Source organism: Podarcis raffonei, chromosome 11 (genome assembly GCF_027172205.1).
Source record: "Podarcis raffonei isolate rPodRaf1 chromosome 11, rPodRaf1.pri, whole genome shotgun sequence".
NCBI lineage: Eukaryota > Metazoa > Chordata > Lepidosauria > Squamata > Lacertidae > Podarcis > Podarcis raffonei.
Window position 1 is genome coordinate 30,843,684 of NC_070612.1, and position 16,020 is coordinate 30,859,703.

The 16,020-nt window shown below is 44.9% G+C and overlaps 1 protein-coding gene across 1 annotated transcript; it reads right to left on the reverse strand.

Annotated features, from left to right (window-relative positions):
• Positions 1–12,337: 12,337 nt before the first annotated feature.
• CARTPT (CART prepropeptide) lies at positions 12,338–15,723 on the reverse strand. Its single transcript, XM_053408554.1, has 3 exons — positions 15,484–15,723; positions 15,066–15,149; positions 12,338–13,616 (listed from the first exon to the last, which is right to left on the reverse strand). The coding sequence occupies exons 1-3, from the start codon at positions 15,625–15,627 to the stop codon at positions 13,509–13,511; spliced, it is 336 nt and encodes a 111-aa protein (XP_053264529.1). The 5' UTR covers positions 15,628–15,723; the 3' UTR covers positions 12,338–13,508.
• Positions 15,724–16,020: the final 297 nt, after the last annotated feature.

Sequence of the window (16,020 nt, forward strand, 5' to 3'; positions counted from 1 at the left end):
ATGGACTGCAAGAAGATCAAACCTATCCATTCTTAAGGAAATCAGCCCTGAGTGCTCACTGGAAGGACAGATCCTGAAGCTGAGGCTCCAATACTTTGGCCACCTCATGAGAAGAGAAGACTCCCTGGAAAAGACCCTGATGTTGGGAAAGATGGAGGGCACAAGGAGAAGGGGACGACAGAGGACGAGATGGTTGGATAGTGTTCTCGAAGCTACCAGCATGAGTTTGACCAAACTGCGGGAGGCAGTGGAAGACAGGAGTGCCTGGCGTGCTCTGGTCCATGGGGTCATGAAGAGTCGGTCACGACTAAACGACTAAACAACAACAACAACATATGATTTGAGTGGTGCAGCATACACACTGCCCAGGCTTGCATCCCGGGGAGGTCACTTTGGTGCTGCTAACACAGCGGTTTGACTTCACCCCCAGAGACTCACTCCATTGTCTTTCAAGACAGATGAATGCCAACAATATGATTTGAAGCCACATAAGGAGAGTCCTGCTGGCTCAGACCAAAGGCCCATCTAGCCTAGCTCTCAATTTTACAGTGGCCGACCAGATGCCCCTGGAAGCTTGCAAGCAGAACAGGGGGGGGGGGGGCTACAGAAGTTCTCTCCCACTGTTGTTTATCAGGGACTGGCTTTCAGAGGAACCCTATACTGTACTTTCCAAAAAAATTAAAACTAGTTAAGTTCATCATTCATAAATGTTGGTTACATGTCCATGAGAAAGCAATGTGGAACTTGGAAGCCCAATGGTTTCCCCAAGACTGTGTACACATCACCAGTGTGCTCCCACCTCTGCTTTCTGAAGCCACAATCCCTCTATATTATGCTAAACATCACACCTCACACTTTGCCAGTTATCCCTTTCCTTGCAGTATTGGCTGAACTTTTCTGTTGTCAAAATGGGGTTTGCCCTAAGGTTGCCTGACGCTCATCACCTTTGCTGTATGCATGAGTGAAGAAAGGACCCTTCTCACAGAGGTAGATTTAGATGTTTTTGTAGGTTTTGTAGGTCTTTCCATCTTCAAGAAAACTACGAGCTCATGTCGAAAGCTTTTTTAACTCGCCTGATCTATATGAAAGGATATTTTAGTGATGGATCCATCTGTATCCTGCAGCTTTTTGAGAAATACTTCTATTTGATGCAATCTTCCTCAAAGCAGCTTCCATCCAATTAGAAAATGGAAGCCATTGTTAACCTGAGGTATGTACACATCAGACGGCTGTTGCAAATGGACAGATCGAAGCTTCAGTGAATTGGGGCAGAGGCAGTGTTGGGGTGGCGCCACGCTGCAGGGGGCACCAAAGCAATGCTGTAGAATGGAGTAAGAGAGGCAGGGGGTGCCAAATTTTAGTGTTGCATAGGGCACTGCTGAAATCTAAGAGCCCAAAGTCCACCACTGATTGGGGTTTGGAGTGGGAAAAGAAATCAGGTAAAATGCGTCAGGTGAAGTACAGCAATGAAAGAAAGTGAACTGAAATGCGGGGGGGGGGTGAAACCTCTGCATTTTCAAGCTGCTCATGTGCACACAGCCAAAATGTCCATATCTCTATTTCATTTTGTAACATAAATTCTCTCTCAAAGTAAATTTGAAGAGCACATCATAAAGCATTAATAGGCATTGCATTTTGGCAGTATTGATCAATACAGCTATAAAAAGCAACTGTAAACGTTTTAATATCCCCAAGGTGATCAATAAAATCAGAACTGTTCTTTCTTATAGATCGGGCAAGTTAAAAAGCTTTCATCATGGGCTTGCGATTTGCTCAGAGATTGAACCGACTTCCAAAATATCTAAATCTAGACCAGCAAGAAGATTCCTGTCTTCACTCATATATACAGCAAACATATTGGTGGTCAAGTGGCCTTAGATCATCCTCAATTAGGCTTGTGGCGGGGAGGAAATGTGATTTTTCAAGCCTTATTATTAGTGGAGTGGGGGAGTGTGCAGGTGTCATTGCAGTGTGTGTATATGTGCATGGTTGTGGTGTATGCATGGCTGAAGTTTGTGTGTGGTGCCTACCACAGTTTGCAAATGTGCTCATGGGCCTAAAAGGGTTGGCACACCTTGCTGGGAGTAAGTCCCATTGAATTCAGCTGGACTCACTTCTGAGTACACACGTATAGGACATAGTAAAGGTAAAGGGACCCCTGACCATTAGGTCCAGTTGTGGCCGACTCTGGGGTTGCGGCACTCAACTCGCTTTATTGGCCGAGGGAGCCGGCGTACAGCTAAGTACAGTCATGTGGCTAGCATGACTAAGCCGCTTCTGGCAAACCAGAGCAGCGCACGGAAACACCGTTTACCTTCCCGCCAGAGCGGTACCTATTTATCTATTTGCACTTTGACGTGCTTTTAAACTGCTAGGTTGGCAGGAGCAGGGACCGAGCAACGGGAGCTCACCCTGTTGCGGGGATTCGAACCGCCGACCTTCTGATCGGCAAGTCCTAGGCTCTGTGGTTTAACCCACAGTGCCACTCGTGTCCCTAGTATAGGACATAACTGTCAACTTTTCCCTTTTCTTGCGACGAATCCTATTCGGAATAAGGGAATTTCCCTTAAAAAAAAGGAAAACTTTGACAGCTATGGTATAGGATTGCACTGATCATTTCACCACCTTCTTTGTTTATTTCACAGACTCCTGCATCCTTTCTGCTGAGACCAAGCCAACCTCTAGTTTACAGTTTGCACATATGTTTGTGTACAATGAGTGTCATCAGCCTGGAAAAACCATGTAGGCAAGAGTCGTTTTAGCATCTAAAGCTGCCCTGAAGGCACCCAGCTGCTATTCACCCTTCAGATCTCTTGCCTGCATATGCATGTCCATATGTGACTATGTTGCATTGGGGGTTGTCAAAACAGAACCCCCAAATTAGGGGAAGGGAGAAGAATGAGACTGTTATTCTGAAACAAGACCATTCTAGGTTGCTCCTCTGAAAACGCCAAGTGCCAATGGCTACCTTTCATCCTGAATTCAGTTGCTTCCAAAGACGTAGAAAGGGGATTTCTGATGTGAAGCTGCATGAATCAAGAGCCAGGGGTTTGTCAAGGAAACTGACTACACTAAATCAGTTTCCATGAAACCTGCTGAGAGCATTTGGGAGCAACAAAGCATATGTGGCATGAGAGGATTGCCACCAGGCAGACTCAGCCTGAATAACAGCCAAAGGCACTCACTTGCTAGCGTATGCTAACTGCTTACTAAAAGCAGTAAATCGGTCCACTCAAGAAAACTGCAGGTTCCTCGCTGATGGCAGTATCAGTAAACAAAGTGTTGATTGGCAGTTAACAAAATTATATAAATGATGCTCGCCAGAAAACGTATTCCATGGCTAAGAACTGAAATGGGTCATTAGTCTGGACAACCATTAGAATGATTGGGCATCTCTATTCCTTGATCCCTTAACAACAGATTGGCTTGTGTAAATATCCCTGCTCAGGTACAACGACTGAAATGAATGCCCCTGCTCTAGCCATCGCCTCGCCCCCAGCCGAAACCTCATTTACTGGGGTCTCACCAGTTCTCACCAGAAGCTGCTGACTCTACACAACCCTGGTGGTCAGGTGGGACACCTGCATGGGGTTCCACTGCCTGAGGCACCTGCTTCAGTCTGCCTCATGGGCGGGCTGGCCCTGCCTAAGGAAGCTACTGTTACCATCCTTTATTTCCAGCTCACATCATCTATTGCCGGTTAAAAGGAAAAGAGCTACATGTCCCAGCCTGCCTTTAGAAAGTTTTTGTTCTTCCCTCCCCCTTCAGAAAAATAATCAGACTGTGATTAATAAATAATTAAACTTTGTTTTAAAGCATATTGTAGAATGTATTTTGCTGTTTGTATCGTAATGTGCACTGCAATGTGTTTGATAGAGTGGTCTTCTTTCTGGTCAGGTGAAAGTTTGTTTAACTGTCCCTGGGGGGCCTTAAGTGACAACTGAGAGGAGAGAGTGGAGACAGGACTCCATAGGCAAAAGGAGAATAGAAGAGATGCATACCTTGGGCTCCATCTCTGTAAACATAAGCATAAGAGAACCTGCTGGATGAGGCCAATGACCCATCTAGTCCAGCATCCTGTTCTCACAATGGCCAACTAGATGCCTGTGGGAAACCAGCAAGCAGGATTCAAGCACAAGGGACCTCTCCCCATCCTGTGCTTTCCAGCAACTGGTATTCAGAAGCATTTGTGGCTCCAACTGCGGAAGCAGAGCAGAGCCATCATGGCTAGTAGCCTTCAATAACCTTCTTCTCCCTGAATTTGTCTAATCTTCTTTTAAAGCCATCCAAGCTAGTGGCCATCACTACTTCCAGTGGCAGTGAGTTCCATAGTTTAACTGCACTATGTGAAGAGGTACTTTCTTTTTTCTGTCCTGAATCTTCCAACATTCACCTTCAATGGGTGTCCAGGTGTTCTAGAGTTATGAGAGAGGAATAATTCTTTTTTTAAAAAAACTCTCTATCCACTTTCTCCATTCCATGCATACTTTTCTAAGTTCTATCATGTTACCTCTTATTTGCTTTTCCTGTAAACTGACTGGGAGGTTAGGAGGAGAAGATTGGGAGCAGGTGTCAGAGGCTGAAGGGGCAACAGGGTTTAGTGAGGAGGAAGAGCCTGTGATAGGGAGCAGTTCAGACTCCAAGGCTGGAGCAGAGGAGGGGGTTGGTCAAAGGACTGCTGAAGAATCCAAGGAATCTTCCTCTCTTACTGCAACAAGCTCTCCTCCCCACTGGTCTCCAAGAACTCACAGAGAAATGAGAAGAACAGAACAGAGGTCAGAGGTGCGCAGATGCAGTTTGAGACTGTGAAACACCCAGGAGAGAAGGAGCCTTAGAGAGGGTGGAAGGCAGGGACCTTCAGTTCTGGCAACTGCTCCATAGGGGCAAGACCTTTGGGGGAGTGTTGCTGAGACCACAAGGGCAAGTTGTATGTTCATTTCCTTGAATAAAGAGTTAACTTCACTGACAACGGAGATCTGCTTCCTTTATTGCTGACCTGCATCTGACTCCAGCCCTGACAGTATGAATCGGGAAAGCTTGCTTTTAAATGCAAACATAATTGGATTTCTCTTCCATCCCTACCCCCAACACACAGTGGGGGTTTTCCCTACAGAATTCCAGTCCAAAGTGAGCTGCTCCCAGGCTGGCCCAATGCGGAGTAGTGAAAGTGGCGTAGCTGCATGTCCAGCTCAGTGGTCACAGTTAGCCAGCATTGTCTGAGTAGGTGCTCCTCTTTCCCAAAGTCAGCAAAGAGCCATCGGGGTGACCCCAGGGAAGCGGGAAACAGGGTGGGCGCCCCTGGCAGGAACAGGACACATCCCACAGGAGTGGCAAGGAGGGAACAGCCCTCAAGGGGGCGAAATTTAAAGGGCACCTTTTGAATTTTACTGTCCCTATAATTTGGCTGCCCTGGAAAGTCACACTGGTGGTAACAACTCAAACCTGACCTCACCACAAATCTCTTCCCCAGCCTCATCCAGATAAACAGCAGTACGACCAGCACTGAAAGGGTTGCTCCACTCCACAATGCATGCTGATATTGAAATGCTTGTGTACAGTAAAAAACACTTAACATTTTTTTTAAAAAAGCTATATTGTTCACCCTGAGAAATCAAAATCAACATTGCCACCTGCCGTTTCTGAGTTTCATGGCATTCGCACAGAGGTGAAAAGTCTCATCTGATGTTGCTGCCTCCTCTGGTGCAAAGACAGATGCACTTAAGGGAAACAAACTCTGCAAAATAAAACGATGTGCCAAGAAAGCCTTAGGCACAATGACGGCACTAAAATAAAACCTTGCTTGGCAACAACTGCTGCAATGTGACTGATGCCGGCAATGGATGAGGGTAGAAGAGGACTCCTGCAGCAGCTTCCCAGAAACCTTGTGGCAATACTGAGGAAAAAACCCCAGAAAGCTGGCATTCATACGCTGGCAGGAAAGAACCATTTGTTAATGCCAGCAGCTGCCTTAGAAACTGCTTGCTTAAGGGATTAGAGCATCATGTCTTCAGTTTTGCAGTGGATTTTGGATATAAAGCAGCTCTGACCGCAAGGGCATGTCTTACGGTTATAGGGGGAAGAACAAGCATGTTTTATTTCTATATGCTGGATTTAAATGGCTTTAAGAGCAAATCCTTCTCCCCAGAGGAACCCTGGGAAGTGTAGTTTGGCACTTTGATTCCTAGGATCATGACATGACAGCGCAGGTGGCGACCTGCAACAAAATGCTGCAGCATATCTGCTACTAACCAGGGCCAGCCCTACCATTAGGCAAGGTGGTGGCTGATTTTCAGTGACATGAAAGGACAGCAAAGTGTTGGAATTTAAACCAGTTCTGTAGGATTGAAGTCATTCCCACCAGTAATATTCATAATCACACTTAGAAACCATCAGTGGAAGGACAATGAAATAAATGTGGTGGTGGTGGGGTGTCATAAAATGAGTTTGAAAAATCCCAGAATAAAGGGTTAGCAGAATAACTGCAGGCTGGTGAATGTGTCATATGTAAAGATAAAGGTAAGGGACATCCTGATAGTTAAGCCCAGTCAAATTTGGCTATGGGGTGTGGTGCTCATCTCCGCTTTCATACCAAAGGAGTTGCATTTGTCTGCAGACAGCTTTTCCAGGTCATGTGGCCAGCATGACTAAACCACATCTGGTGCAACAAGACACCGAGACTGAAGCTAGAGTGCATGGAACGCCGTTTACCTTCCCGCCACAGTGGTACCTATTTATCTACTCACACTGGTATGTTTTTGAACTGCTACATTGGCAGGAGCTGGGATGGAGCAACGAGAGCTTACCCCGTCGCATGGATTCGGACTGCCAATCTTACAATTGGCAAGCCCAAGAGGCTCGGTGGTTTACCACAGCACCACCTGCATCCCTGAGTGTCTTATTACTGTTTCACAAGAAGCATTGGCACCAGGAAAGTGAAGCATAATGTAAGATGGACTGAAATGTAAATTCAAAGTTCAAATATAGCTGAAAGCTGTAACTCTACATTCCCTGAGAAAGCAACTCAGGGGCCATGGGATGGGGCAGATCTACCACTCCTGTGTCAGAGCCTCTCTCTACAGGGAGCACCATTTCCTAAAAGTATTGTATGGAGTTGTCCACTGGAAAACCCAAACCTAGAACAGTTTATGGCCTCTTGTTCCTCTGTATCCACCTCCCATTACCTCTCTCGCCTTACTTAATTTGAATTAACAAACATCCAGTGCTGAGTGATGCAAAGGATTGTGTCCTTAATCAATACAGGCAATTATAAATGGTGGTTGGCTGTCCTCAGGATTGATTGCAGCTTGTCTGAGGTCAATAAAAACATCTATCGAAAGCTCAAATAGTCACATCAGTCCCTCCCTATTTTGCATTATTGCTATTTATACCTGAAGAGAAGGGCACAGTTCATTACAAAGAGAATTTCCTTCCTCAGTAAATTGTGAATATCATCCTTCGCAACTGAAATGTCTTATTTTGAAAGCATTAGATATGGAAGAACTATTTTTGCAATATGAACATTAAAAAGTGTGCCTGTAGCAGAGCGTCATCCACTGGGCATAGCCGCTGCAGGACCTCCACCCATTCCAGCTGGCCTTTGCATGAGAAAATGCTGCACATGCCCCATTAAGGTGAATGCTAATCTCTCTTATTACCAGAAGAGGGAGTCAGACTCACACTTTTGGGTAGCAGCAGAGAGACAAAAGTCTTCCGTGGTATCAGAGTCAAAGAGGCAAGGTGTCTAAGCCTCAGCAAAATGCAGGACTAACAGTATGGAATCAAATACCATAGCAATCCAAAGAGGCACAAAACAAGGATGCCCACTGTCTCCCTTCCTCTTCATCCGGGCTCTGGAACCCCTAGCAATCCGAATCCGAGCAGCCACAGACATCAAGGGAATGGAAATAAAAGGCAGAACCTATAAATTAGGGCTCTTTGCAGACCACCTGATGGTCACAACACCAGACCCCAGACTGCTGAGAAGGAAACCACTGGAAACCCGGTGAGAGCAGAGACAGAATGGAGAACCTCTAGAAAAATTGGACTTCAGCAGTTTCAGATGCAAGTCTCCCTTTAAAGTGGAAGATGGCCACTAATGTGTGGTCACTAATAAGTCCATTATGAAATGCACTAGGAGGTCAAAATGTGTCTTCACTGGATTTTGGATATTGCCATTTCTACTTTCAGATTTGTACCCATTTATTTTTGTGTTTTGAGACTGGCCTGGGTGTCCTACACAAAATAAGGAAGAGCATTGCTGGCAAACAGTGGCATACATATCACATTGGAAGGTGAGCAGGTGAGTGCACACTTGATGTTGTGTGTTAAATTGATGTGCTTACTACTACTCTAATAAACATTCACCTTTCTTCAGATATCCTATTCAGTTATCCAAAGCAATGAACACACATGGTGCTAGTGCATATCAAATAAGACAAGTCTCCAAATCATAGAGATAGGTGATAGGCAGTTGTGATGCAGCAGTGTGTACATTTCCCACAGGCAACTGGCTGACCACTATGAGAACAGGATGCTGGTCTAGAAGAACCATTGGCATGATCCAGTAGACTCCTCTTACAATTGTGAAGTCCTTTTTATATACTCCTTTTTATATACTGCAGCACTGTTCTTAAACTGCTGCCACCACACCCCTTCTTTTTAAAAGCAAACTGACATGCTCAGGGGAACTGTTTATCACAGCCCCTCAGTGAGTAGAAGTGATCACAGGTGTAGGTGCTTCTATCTAAGACATAAATGCTGAGCAGTGACGCTTCTCCCCTGTCCTCTCTAGGCCTTTTTGAACATCTCAACAACTGCTGTTGACTACCATTTGTCAAATGCACTGAAAAGAAAAGTATCAACTATTTTTAATCTCACCGGCGGAGGAGTGAATACTGTCCTGAAATAGAAAGAAGTGTGTCTATCTGGCAAAAAGTGACAGTCTAATGCTGTCAAGTGTGGAACTGAGAACACAATAAAAACAACATGTAGGTATTTTTACATTCCACTTCCTTTGGGTTTAGAATCCTTTTTAATAAGAGAAAAACAAATTCTTATTTCTCCCCCCCACCTGAAGTCAGCTGGTTTAGTATGCAATCCTGTACACAATATGGGAGTAAACCCCATTGTACTCAATAGGATTCACTTCTGACTAAATAGGCACCCCACCCTCCCAAAGTGGCTAGAACCCTGATAAGTGTGAAAGTGTCTGAGGTCCAGGATCTGAGCAGAAGTGACTATTTGGTGATACCATGTACATCTTTTTGAACTTCCCATAGGTTAAGTCATAGAGTAAATCGATAGTTGACCTGAGTTAGAAAACAGGAAGCCAAAACTATGAATAGTTAGACAGTTTTGTCAGTGAACAGATGTGAGAAAGGGGGATCCTCAATAATCTATTGAGACCAGTGCTTGAGTTAGGGGTTAGCAGTGAGCAGTGAGGTGGCTCAGTTTGCTGATGATACCAAATTATTTGGGAGGTAAAAATGAAAAATCATTTTATTGCAATTGTCTTGTGAAATACTTGTTAATAAATTGCCTACTTCATAGTGTAGCGCAGATCAAATTTTATTTTATTTATCAAATAGCTTACAAGGATTAATATTGTGCAAGTGCATAGCTTCTGCTGCTGCTGCTGCTGCTTCTTCTTCAGTGCTGAAACTTAGCTTCTTTTTATATGCATGGTGTGGAATCACATAGGCAAAGTACAATTGACTTTGACTTGGTACATGCACATCTAAATCTGCACTGAGAGTTGAGCACTCACAGATATACTTGACAATGATAGCCAAACCTACGCAAATCACAGTGTCTTCATGGAATTGTTATCCCAATGAATGTTAACCATTTAAAACTACCGGTACATACGCACACCCCAAGACCCTATTGTCACACTTGCTGATTATTCTGGGGAATGTTGTTACCCGTTAGATTACTGACGCAAGGCACCTGCAACGCTAGATTGAATTAACTATTAAAGGCTTAAATCATCCGGTGGTGCTTAAATCACCACTGTCTGTGTCATTGTTCTGGGTGACAGCACAGCCTTATTACTCGAAAAGATACCCAGAAACTGCAGAGGAGGGAGCAAAATATGCACACTGTCACTGCCAAGGAAGTAATGAAGGGTGAGAAGGCTCACATCCAGACACCCTTTATATAGCGCACATAACATCCCTATTTTCCAAACTGGCTTTATTTTTAATTGTGTTTCTTTAGTTCAATAAAATAGAGGCTTTATTATTTTCAGCTCCTCAATTTCCACAGCCCATCCCTTGCTCTATCATTTATTCTAAATGTGTACCCACACAGTAGAGTTTATTAGGTTGGATCTAAACTGTCAGCACACTCCTAACCATGTCTACTCAGATGCATTCCTATTGAATTCAATGGGAATTATTTCCAGGTGTGGGGAAAGTGGTCCAGGAGATGCTTCCTCTCTCATAATATTAGACTTTGCGTCACAGAGTGAGCTGGCAGTTGGAGTTAACTCTTTGTTAGCAAAAACACGATCTTCATAGATTTGGCTGAGTGTCAGGCCTAATAAGCACAGCAGCTGATCCCCGGCAGGTCTTACCCCACTGCCAAGACTGAAAGTCCCCACTTTCCCACTGCCATCTAAGTCCTATCCTCTCCAGAGCTTTTTCCAAGCAATCAGAGACTGCACCTGTGTGAAGCTTGTTGCTGGTCCCATTTCAGCCCTCTTCTGGTTCTGGGAGATGGAGGGGAAGGGAAGGGAAGTTGTTGCAACAGGAAGGAGGCACCTGTGACTATTCACCAGCCTGACTCATCACTGCCTCTTCAACTCCCTCCTCTGACTCACCTGCTTCAGTTTCTTCCTCTGATACTGGACTTCTCTCTGCCCAGACCCTCCCAGCTCACTAAGCCCGGTTTCCTCTTCAGCTTCTGACACATCCTTTCCCCAGTCTTCTCCTCCCCCCCCCCCCCGACTGCTCATCATTGTCCCACCACCACTGTCTGGGCTCTGAGTCTTCTTCCTTTGGTGTTTCCCTAGCTGGTTCCTCTCACCGTTCCTTTGCTTCCAACCTTGGGGTCATTCAACAAAGCTGAATGTTGGAAGATTAAGGATGGACAAAAGAAATAACTTCTTGACACAGCAAATACTTAAACTATGTAATTTGCTTCCACAGAAGTCATGATTAGGATTGCACTGCAAGTCACTCTTGCCACTGAGGTCAGTGCAAACTGTGACTAACATAGTCTGAATCCAACGCATGGTACGTTTTAATTTGTTATTTATTGAGCACATGTTAACACTAAAATACCCTGGGCATTATGATAAAGCCATCATTGTTCCACCATTTTCCCAGAGGCAGTCCAAGACATTTGAGAGGTGGCCATCCTTGAATCTTGCAATGTTTCACAGGAAGCAAGAGAGCATGGAAGTGTTTATGAGACTTGTACCACAATATCACCAGCAACTTTGGGCGAAACCACTGGGTCCCACGTTGCTCCATTGGTGCGCCTGATAATATGGCCATCCACCCCAAGACACCTCCTAGATACCAGTGCATTTGGGCCATCCCCTATTTTCCAAAATATTAACCGTTTAACAACTGTAGCTGGTGTTAGGAGCATCCTGGTAGAGCATCAGGTTAATCTTGCTGACAATGTCCATCCAAACAAAGGCACCAGTCCTTCAAATTTCCCATTTACCGTACCAAATTCTGATGACTTTATTGCCAAGGCTTCAGCTTTGCTATTCACTCGGTCATGTATGCATACGTTTGTGCGGGTGAAAAAGAACTTGCAACCGCCTAACCCAAAATGCCCAAGTACAAAAAAAATCCCCAAATGTCTGACGATACTAAAAGAAGGAGGACTACACTGAAGAAGGACTTTGTAACAATGATTTTTATTAACAATCAAATAAAGGATTTGAACACAATGGGACATTACTGGAAAACATCTAAATATGTGAGCTGTACATTGTTACAGAAGTACAGAAGTATTCTATTTCATATGCTTCTAAACATTAGAACTCTTCCACTGAACTCTCAGTCTCACAGTTCTGAACCCTGATCTATTCTGCAACAGCTACCATCCATCCCACACAACATAAGATATGTGAGAAATGGTGCCTAAAAATGGAAGGTTTTCCATATTTAATAGAAATTTGTACAGTACCCACCTTGATTCAGTAGATCCTACATCTTTAATGTGAGCTGCTTGGAGTTTATGATGTCTTGACCTATTCTTTTCAATCTCTTGCCAAGACTTGGTCAGTACAATGGTCAGAGATGTGCACAATGGTCATGCTGTTTGTAACTGCACCAAATTCATGTGCTGGGTCTCTAAAACAATCCCAAGTGGAGTGCTTTCTTACAAGTAAAACTGTTGGTAAAAGCCTAGACATTTTGGTCAATTTGAAGAAGACCCTTGTTCTCCTTGAACCTGTATGCTTTTTCACTGTTGAGAAAGGAAGACCCAACAACTGGAGTTTATACAGAGGAAGATTTGAGCAATATTCCTCTCTTTTCCCTTGTGGCTCCTCCAAAACCTAATTTGGGTACATATTAAGCATTTCTTCCAATTATTTCAGATTTTGAAGCCTGCTGCAGATCAACCGTACACGGTTTTCAACGTAGGACTGTTTTCATACCACGTGAATTTAGTATCGAAGAAGCAAACATGAAATAACATGGGTGGCTAATCCATACAGAGTCACTTGCTGATGTTGTTTAACATGAAGTCACCATAGTGACATGTTTGCAATGCAGTTACTATTACATACACTTGCCCTTTGAAATGGCAACATCACAGGGTGATCCATTGCACACTTGGTCAAGAAAAATCATTCCTAGTTTCTAATTGCACCTAGAATCCTAGCATGCAGTATGCAATTAGCTTCCATTGCTTTTTATTTTATTTTATTCAAGAATTTGGCTGCCCACCAAAAAAGGTGCAGGCATGGGGTGAAGGTGTTACCAAACAGAGACAAAAGGACTGGCCCACAGGGTGCTTTGGAATGATGCCTTTGTTTACTTACTGCTCATATACACATTTTCCTTGGTGCGCTTTAATGAAAAAGGTATTAACAGACACTGTCCTGTTTATTGTTTATGTGTTGCAACCTCCGACGTGTCCTGTCTCTCGGGCCATCGGCTGCAAAGAAGGTAGACAGGTTAACGGACGCTCCCTAGATCTAGTTGTCATGAGGATATTCCACATACAAAAATACTAATTTCAAAATATCATTTGAGCTTCTTTGCACAGAGATACAGAGGCATGGGAAGAACGAAGATGGACACAGGGAAGAAAATCAAACGGCAAGATGGAGAAGAAATGGCGGCACAGAAAAATGTCAGACATCCTAAAAGGTAATGCACTGGCAACAGTTAAATAGAACTGTCTCCTTTTTTCCTGTGTGTGTGTGTGATGGATACTCCACCCCACCCCACCCGCCTCGGTGTCACAGGTATGATCCTTCAGGCAAGGCAAAACTGGATCTTTCTCTGTTCTCCAATGGTTGAGGGAGGGGCATTTCTTTACAAGCACTTCAAGAGAAAAGTGTTACAAGATGTTCCTCTGGGGCAGTCACACAGCTTTCCGATCCTGGATCCTTTCCGCACGGCACACTGCTCTCCAGCATCGCACTGTTGTTGAGAGTAACCAACAGTTAGACAAAGGAAGTTACCATGCAGAAGAACAAATGGCTACAGTGCCATTTCTACTAATTTTTCAACACCCGAGCTTTACTTCTTGAGGATTTAAATATTCTGCTATCCCAATATCCTAACAGGAGAACGAATGAGTGGGAGAATTGGTTTGCTCAACTTCAGGTTGGGGGGCTTCCAGAATGGGGATTAATTTGCAAATGGGTCACTGACATCCTGCAGATAGGTCATTGGCAACAGGTCTTTGTTTTTTTGTTTTTTACTCATACAGATAAATTCAGATTAAATGGAGGAGAAGCCAGGCTTGCACTTTGAGGCCAATGATGATGTGTAGGTGCTGCAAAAATAACAAAACAACAACAAAACCAACACCTGCTTGCATGAGGAGTAGTGATCCCACAGTAAGCACCCATCTGGAAACACGGATACCAGTATTGGAGCATCGAGAAAACCACATTAAAATCTCTAGCCCTCATCAAAAAGCTCACAAGCATACTTCCCCTAGGGATATTTGTTGATTAATAATGGAAGCATGCAGTACAGTATTTGAATTAGCAATCCTGTACGTGTCAACTCAGAAGTAAGTCCCATTGTTTTCTGTGGTGCTTCCTTCCAGGTAAGTAATAAAAGATCACAAGCAAATAACTGTTTTGACCAACACACACATATTGCTGCCAAACATTTCAAGTACAGATCGAAAACTGAAACCCTACATGTATGAGAATCTACTCAAAATTCAAACTGGAAATTTAAATATTAATAACATTAAGGAATTTTGTCTCCCGGTGCAATAGAAAGTAATCTTCTAATACCTTAATATAGCAAGGGGTAAGTGAATTCTAGTCCTCAGCTGAAATCAATGACCAGTTTCTTATCGGCTATTCGGAAGGAATTTTCTTTTTAACGTGCTCCAAGTTCCACATCAATTTTAGATTATAGGATATAACAAAATATGCAAAGAAACTAAGACTGCAACCTTCCACTTACACTCCATTTTGAAAAGAGGAAGCCTCTTGGATCTTCACCAGGATTTACTTCCAAAACTGGCTTCAAATTCAGTCATGTCTACTCAAAAGTCAATTTAATGGGATTTACTCCCAGGTCTGTGTAATCGGGGACTGCAGCCTTGTAATACCTAATGGATTAATACGGCAGGGAGAGCTCAGAACTCTTGAAATCGCAGCAATTGCAAAAGTTCTGAGAGGTGTGGACTCCCAAGTCCCGATTTCAAATTAAGTGGGGGACGCCAGGATGAGAACCGGGCAACCAGGCTGAAGTCCGGAGGAATTGCTCAGTTTCCAGAATCCAGATTGACACTCCCAGCCCTGTCTTGACCACACACACACACACACCCCGCCACTTCCTCTAGTCCCTCTCCGGACAACTTTCTCCTTCGAAAGCTGCCCTTTCCCCTCTCAGCCAACTCACCATGGGGACTTGGCCATACTTCTTCTCGTAATGCGGGAGCCGCTTGCTTTTCAGCTTCTCCAGAACTTCCTGCAGCGCCTCGATCTGCGGACACACAAAGCGCCCCGTCAGTGGATCGCGCAAGCAAACCTCGCAGGGCGGTGGGGCCCCTGCCTCTCTCGGACACGCGCTGCGCTGCCCGGGGGCGCCACAAGATGGGACGCCCTCCTTGAGCGCCTTCCTCCTCGAGCTTCAGCTCCACCTCAGTCGCTAGATCGCCTCCCTGCTCTTAACTGTGGCGAAGTTTCCCCGAGACTTCGACCTCTGCCGAGCAAAGGGAGCCATCCAGCTAAGCGAGAGATTTTACGCGCGATCCGAGCACGCTTTCTGGGTGGCCCCCGCCCTGCCCATGCACACCCTTCCCTGCTGTAGGACCTACCAGCTCCTTCTCGTGAGAAGTGTCCTCCATCGTGGAGTAGATGTCCAAGCCTCGCGGCTGGAGCTCCGGCTCCTCCTGCCCTTTGACGCCCACCAGCAGCAGCACCGCGGCGCTCAGCAAAGCGAGCAGCCGGTAGCTCTCCATGGTGCTGAAATGAAAACGCTGCACCTCGCGGAGCCCTCTTTATACAGCTGGCTGGGGGCACCTGTTGACAGAACTGCTTGCTCTGCGATACGTCAGTCCTGGCGCGGGTGCTGATGTGTGTGTATGGGGTGGGGGTGGGGAGGCGGGGACTGCAAGGTGGATGACGGATGACTTGGGCGATTAGCTCAATTTCCTCCAGGGTGGACGGGAGCAAGAAGAAGACGCAAGACAAAAAGAAAAGTGGGGGGAGGAAGGGTGCACTTCGGGTAAAGCGCAGTGACGGACCTCCTTCCGGAGACAGAAACAATTCTTATTTCTAATGCAACGTGTTCCTCATGGACATGAGTATGATCCAACTTAGTATCACTGTACATGGTCAGAAGGTACCTGGGA

Coding starts and splice junctions, on each gene's coding strand:
- CARTPT (XM_053408554.1), bottom strand. CDS start 15,627: ATGGAGAGCTACCGGCTGCTCGCTTTGCTGAGCGCCGCGGTGCTGCTG. Junction 15,150..15,483: donor CTTCTCACGAGAAGGAGCTG/GTAGGTCCTACA, acceptor GTGTGTCCGCAG/ATCGAGGCGCTGCAGGAAGT. Junction 13,617..15,065: donor AGTATGGCCAAGTCCCCATG/GTGAGTTGGCTG, acceptor TCTCAACAACAG/TGCGATGCTGGAGAGCAGTG.